Source organism: Leptopilina heterotoma, unplaced genomic scaffold, assembly GCF_015476425.1.
Source record: "Leptopilina heterotoma isolate Lh14 unplaced genomic scaffold, ASM1547642v1 Lhet_26, whole genome shotgun sequence".
NCBI lineage: Eukaryota > Metazoa > Arthropoda > Insecta > Hymenoptera > Figitidae > Leptopilina > Leptopilina heterotoma.
Window position 1 is genome coordinate 4,552,399 of NW_025110969.1, and position 7,149 is coordinate 4,559,547.

The window sequence follows — 7,149 nt, forward strand, 5'->3', positions numbered from 1 at the left end:
ATTCTGGAAGCTTAGAAGTTTTAATAAGTTGAATGTATTCATGGTCAGTTTCTATGGTTTCTGATATTATTTTCTCATTATTTTCTTTTTCCCATAAAGGTCGTAAACATCACTTCAAAGTATTCGAAATCAGTAATTCAAGGTGTAATTAAAAAATTCGAAATAAGTTAATAGTCCAGTCAAATTAGTCGAAAAAGAAGGTGAAGCGATCTTGTTCCTCCTGGCCATCATGCATCTGAGGTTGCCGGCTGTCAGGGATGTCCGGGGATGGGGTCTGGTGTCGAGGTTACTTTGTCTCATGATTTTTGGAGCCTATCAGGGTTCTCGGTTCGGCACACTTCACTAAGTGTGAAGGAAAAGTGTGGGAAATCGGCGTCGTTTCGCGGAAGCGTGGATCAAATTTTAATTGATCGTCGCCCTGCGAACCGAACGTTTGAATCCGTGCCACATTATCAAGTGCCGGCCGAGGACGCTGATGGTAAGCTACATAAAGAGTTTATTCGTGAAGTTTTAATTTCTATGATTTGTTTTGTACATGTTTTTTTTATTATTGTAAATTAGTGTGGCGAACAAAGTGGGCGGATTTTTGTATTTCACATTTACACGAGTTTTATCACCACATTCGACCCAGACGAAGGCTCTGCAATCCGGTGATCCGGGCTGGGGAATAATCTTGTTGGCCAGTATCTCAAGGATTTCCACTTGTCGGGAGTTTGACTATAAGGACAATCCGGATGCATGAGGTGGCTGGGAGCAATGAAAAATTAATCAAAGGAGAAAATTCCGCTAAGTATTTATATCTCATTAGTGTGTGTGTGTAATTGAAAGTCTCGTTGACACGTCGGTTCAAAGGGCGTTTTTAAATTATAATCACGATCAATTCAAAATTTTATTGTTTCCAAAATATATTTCTTGTGAATCTTTTAGTTATGTGTATTAATTTTGTATTTCTATTTATATATCTACTCTTGACTGGATTTTATTATAAATCATTTAAATTTTATTTGACTAATTTATCAATTTGATAACGTTTAGATTGTTTAATTAAATATTTACCGCGTTATGTAAAACAAAAAAGAAAAGAAATTTGAAAAATAATAATTCGTGTGAAAAATATATATATAAAATTAATAGTTTGTTACAAAGGCATATCAGGTTTTATCTCAGGACCGCAATTTTTTTTGCTTAAACCCTTCATTTTGGGGTCAAAAAAAGGGCCTAAATTTGGTTCTTCGAACTCCGTCGGGAAAGCAAAAAATTTTTGCAAAATAGGTGAAAAAAAAACAGTTTTTTGGAAATTACCGCTTTCCACTACATATAAGGGTAAAATAATTATTTTAAAAAATAAAGTGTATAAAATTCTGAGCAATTTACTAAAAAAGTGAACCTTGTAGCTCAAAAATTGACCGAAATATGCCCTCCGCAAGAAACACGTTTTTTACGTGATTTTAGCCAAAATTCGCTATTTTTCAGTATTTTCAGAATGACTTCTAAAATTTAATAGTTTTCAAGATACAGTCTAACAAAGTTAACCCTTTTTGAGGTTAAATTGCAAAAACTGTGTTTTTCGCAAATAATTTTAAGTTTTTGTTATGTTTTAAATCTATACATACACAAACGTTATCAAACATGAATAAACTATGTGTGGATGAACTGTAAAATAAACAAAACACTTCAAAATACATGACCGTTTAGTAGTAAAATTCAGTACTTTTTTAATTTTTCGTAATTGAGTTTATTTACATGTTTTTCATGAACATAATAATCGTTTGATAACGTTTGTGAATGCCTAGATTTAAAACATAACAAAAACTTTAAAGTTATTTGCGAAAAACACAGTTTTTGCAATATAACCTCAAAAAGGGTCAACTTTGATAGACTGTATCTTGAAAACTATTTAAGCTATTTTATTGTTCTTTATCGCAAATTGTCAGGAATTTAGTCATCTTTAAGTCATCTGTTGGTCATTTTTTAAAAAGTCAATATTTTAGAAGTCATTCTGAAAAAACTGAAAAAAAGCTAATTTTGGCTAAAATCAAGTCAATATTTTAGAAGTCATTCTGAAAAAACTGAAAAATAGCTAATTTTGGCTAAAAAATCACAAAAACGGGTTTCTTGAGAAGGGCATATCTCGGTCAATTTTTGAGCTACAAGGTTCACTTTTTTTGTAAATTGCTCAGAATTTTATACACTATATTTTTTATAATAACTATTTTTCCCTTAAATAAAGTGGAAAGCGGTAATTTTCAAAAAACTGATTTTTTGCACCTATTTTGCAAAAACTTTTTGCTTTCCCGACGGAGTTCGAAGAACCAAATTTAGGCCCTTTATTTTGACCCCGCAATGAAGGGTTTAAGCAAAAAAAATTGCGGTCCTGAGATAAAAACTCTAAAAGTACTAATTTGACTGGACTATAATTCTTTGATTGGAACTTTGGAGTCACTAGTTTACTTTATTTAATACCCTGAAAACAGCAAATATAATTTAGACAATGTTAAGTCTGTTTGGTCGAAATAAATTTTATCTGATTTTTCATAAATGTAATAAGATTTCGAGTGGGGTATTAATGAGCAATAATTTTCAATTATTTCTTGCAATGAATCTCTAAGCAAACAATTTCGATTCTGATGTTTACCACGATTGTCGTCAAGTGTTTAATTATTTTCCAATTTATTTTGAATAGTCATAATTCTCGATTTACTTATGTTTAGTAAAGACAGCAGAAATTTCCGACAAACAACAGTATCCACAGTTAAATAATGAAATCGATACTCCCATAAAATATTTTTGCCTTCATTCTTGTTTTCTTGATTTGCAGTTTTCATTGTCATTAGACCATTAAGCAAAATATTCTGTGATTTGTAGTCTCCGTGGGTCCAAAATGTGTTAACAATTTTTTCTTAAATAGAAATTTCAATTCCTGCAAAATATTTTTGTAAGCAACAATTTTCTACAGGTTTAAACTCCTTTGCATCGACTTTCTTTTTTGATTTGGATATGTATTCTTTTCCCTGGTTATAAAAATACGTATTAAATTTTAAAATAAATAAAATCAAGAATAATAAATATTCGAGCCCAGGATTATAGACATTTAATGGGATTAATAAAAAAAATTGTTTAAAATATGTGTTTTCGAAAAATTTGACAAATGGCACGAAGTTGAATGGGTTAGGATTCAAATTCGTACCATTTGTCAAGTTTTTCAAAAAATTGCCGATTTAAACAATTTTTTTTCAATTAATCCCATTAAATGTCCATAATATATTATACGAGAATAAAAATTAGAAAAGTTAAGCTTTATTTTTATATAATTTTGATAAAAATTGACGGGCGGGTGTTTTGAGATATTAAGAGTTTAACCTTTCAAACAGGAATTTCTCTATGAAATTTTGGTTAAACAGAATGTATATTTTATAATTATATTTTAACGTAATTAAATAATTTCAACAAATTTATGAAATATATCAAATTAAAGTTTAGAATATAACGTTTATTTTTTACTTATATTTGTTTAAAATATGATATGAAAAGTTATTGGAATTATTAATTAAAATAATATTATCAATGTGAGTAAAAATTCAATTCATCACCGAAGCCTCGTTTTCTATATAATATCATTATATTTTTTAACGTTATAAACATAATATGTAATCTATGTAAAAATATTTGATGATTAAAACTAAAAATATTGTTTAAAAAATTGTAATATTTTTAAAATTAGAAAAAACGAGAATTTTTTCATTAAATTTTCAATTCATCTCCGAAGCCTTTTTTATATTTGATAGGCGTTTTCTTTTGTTTTTAATTTTTTAATCATTGTTTTGAAATATTTAACCCTAAAATTAAATTATTTATTTAATAAAAATAAAATATACAAGCAAAAAATGCAATAAATTAAAACATAACAATTTATTATTTAAATAAATATTCCTATACCGATTTTTTTTACAAAATAATTAATTTAAAAATTGTAATTAATTATACTAAACCTCTAGAACACATGATAACAAAATGTTCCTGGAGGTCTTATTTCTGAAAATTAATTTTGCGCAACTTATATTTTTATCTTTAAACAACTTCTAAACTTATTTATAAAAAAAAGTAAAAAAAAGAATAATTTGATTTTTTGGAAATTCAACCAAAAAAGGGTTCCTTTCAAGAGAATCACCCATATTTTTGGTAGATATGTGCAAAAATATCGAAATGCCGATCCGAGCCAAGCCGAAATGAGTGACTTCAAGTACTCGGGTAAATACGAGGACTTGATTGAATTTGAGCACTAGAGTGAATTCGAGTACTCGAAACTATTCGAGCTTTTTACACAGCTCGGATCGGCTCAAAAAATGAAAAGCTCGAAAAAGTTCAATCAAGCTTCAAGCTTTTTGCACAACTCTAATTTATGGTCTTGATGATTAAAATTGTGAAGTTATTTTTAATTATACTAACTCTCTTAGCAGAAACATGATTTGCAGAAGCAGCTAAAATATTTTAAAAATATTATTATCAAGGTGTTGATAACAACGGATTTTTATAAAAGTTATAACATTTTACAAAATCAATAACAAATTTTTTAACACAGTAAGGGAGCGTTCACAAATGATGTCACGCAATTTTTCGGGATTTTAGACCCAACCCTCCCCCTGTCACGAAATTTCATGCAATTTCACATGCAAAAATACATTGTGTCACGTTTAGTAGAGACCCGCACTATCCTCAAAAACGTGACAGCATTAGTGAACGCCTCCTAAGCTGACTGACCCAAAAACTTAAAAAAAGCAGTTTCTGACGAAAATGGCTGGTTAACGAACTTGGCCTTCATTTTTGCATCAAGTTCAAGTGTGTTAAATTTAAAAACGATCGGATAAGTTTTTCAAGAGTTATCGTGGGAACAAAATTTTTGGTCTACAGACAGACAGACAGACAGACAGACAGACAGACAGACAGACAGACAGACAGACGAACAGACAGACACCATTGCCGGACCATGTTTTTTGGGTTCAGGGGACCCCAAAACGTCGAGATTTCATGAAATTAGCGAAAGTCAATTTTCGACCAAAACTAATACTTTCTCATGTGATGAGAATGTAATTACTGAAAAAAGGGGAATAGGGGAGAAAATATTTGAATTAAGGGGATTTATTTTTATTTAAGGGGAAAAAGGGAGAATAAGGGAAAAAGAGAACGAACTGTGCTCCCTGTAAATTGAGGAAACCGTGTAGGATCACCCTGTACGGTGATTTTAAGCTGGGTACAAATATACCTTGGAAGGAAATTTTCCATTATCAGAGAAATTAACGGTGTTGCGCAAATTCAAACAGTGGTGGCCTTTTAAGAATGATTGCTTGAACGTAAACGGAATTTCGAAAGGATATTTCTAATTTTTTAATAGTTATTGCAAAATAAGGAAAAATACCAGTTATCCTAAATTTTTGTTCATTAATTTACGCACAAGAAGTTGACAATTCAAAATTATACACGACGTCAACATAACATGTAACATGTGACGTCACGACGTCATTAGGTACTGCCCTCTGGCGGTAATTTTATGTGCCGTGCATTTCTTTAACTTTTCTCTATTTTTTACTTCCTGTCGTTGTTAATGTAAACAAATATTTTACTTCTTGTGCGCAAATATAAGATAAAATATTCAGAATACCTGGTATTTTTTTCGATTTTACAATAAATCACTAATTTGACTGTATATTAAAACTCTCGTATGATGGAGGTCTGTAGAGAGACAACTATTTACTTGACTTTGAGGTTATGTTCGGCTATATATATATATATATTACCTAGAGATTTATTCTTTTTTATATATAGGAGCTTGAACAAAGTTATAACGGAAACATGTGACCATATGGACACGAATGACAAAAAAATGATTATGGATACTGAGGAAGAAATCTTTAATTCCGACATAGCAATAGAAATGGATGTAGCTGAAGTAGATGGAAATAAGAAAACTACTGAATGTGATTACGAAGACGATGACTTAGGCTATGAATTCGATAATATGGCATATCACAAAGACTTTGATTCAGAAGAGTCACATTTTTTATCTCGTTTAAAAAATATAAAAATTGTAAATGAAGTTGAAGATAACGAGGATAGTTTTCGTGAATTAGAGAAGAAAATAGAAATATTAGAAAATTGTGAATTAAAAATAAATGGATGCAAAATGGATAATGAATATGAAACCTATGAAATTGATGATTCGACAATTGATAATAATTGTAGTGATGAAGAAATAGAATTGTGTAAAGAAGAAAATACTGAAAAGCAAAATACTTTTGAAGAGAAATATGCATCTATTGGACAACGTTACTGTGATATAGGATACGTCATATGGCAAGCAATGAAAGCATGCAATAATAGGGAAAATCATGTAAATGGATGTATTACAGGACATTGGGAAATAGTCAATACTTATCAAAAAGGAATTCAAACAATAGTCAACATGAAATGTGAGAATTGCAAAGCGACTTTAAGCATTAAATCGCATCAAGATAATGATTTAACGAAGTCTAATTATAAATTTGTTGCTGGTTGTATGGCTACAGGTATTGGATTTTACAATATAGAGGAGTTTAATGCCGCGCAAGGAATGCCAACGATGAGTGATAAAACTTTTAGAAAGTATCAGGAACAAGTTACATTAGATGCTATAAAGGTTTCAAAAGAATGCATGCAAAAGTCAGCCAAGAAAGAAAAAGATTTGGTAACAAAAAAAGGATACTTCATTGATGATGTCCCATATACAACGGTGGTTACTGATGCATCTTGGGCAAAACGTGCTATGGGAGGAAGATATGACTCACTAGGTGGTGCTGCTGTTATAATAGGATATGAAAGTGGAGAAATTTTAGATTGTATTGTTAAAATGAAAGCATGTGCAAACTGCGATAGAGCAGAAAGAGAAAACAGAGAACCAAAACCGCATAACTGTTTTAAAAATTTTGACAGAAATAAAAGTTCTGGGTCTATGGAGCAACAAGCAATTGGAGAAGGTTTTGATTCTAGTATTGATAGAACTGGTATTATATATAAATTTTTAATAGCCGATGGAGATTCTAGTGTCATTTCTAACATTCACAAACATAACCCATATAAAAAATATGGCGTTAAGGTAAAGAAAATTAGATGTTGTAA

At 30.3% G+C, this 7,149-nt stretch overlaps 1 protein-coding gene across 2 annotated transcripts; it reads left to right on the forward strand.

The window, feature by feature from the left end:
• Positions 1 to 210: 210 nt before the first annotated feature.
• On the forward strand, positions 211 to 790 carry LOC122503393. 2 transcript variants are annotated; one of them, XM_043613907.1, is made up of 2 exons: positions 211 to 285; positions 562 to 790. In XM_043613907.1, exons 1-2 carry the CDS (start codon positions 230 to 232, stop codon positions 740 to 742), a joined length of 237 nt encoding a protein of 78 aa, XP_043469842.1. In that variant the 5' UTR covers positions 211 to 229; the 3' UTR covers positions 743 to 790. The 2 variants fall into 2 exon arrangements, with proteins under 2 accessions (XP_043469842.1, XP_043469841.1); XM_043613906.1 differs by having other exon boundaries at positions 248 to 478.
• The last annotated feature ends 6,359 nt before the right edge of the window (positions 791 to 7,149 follow it).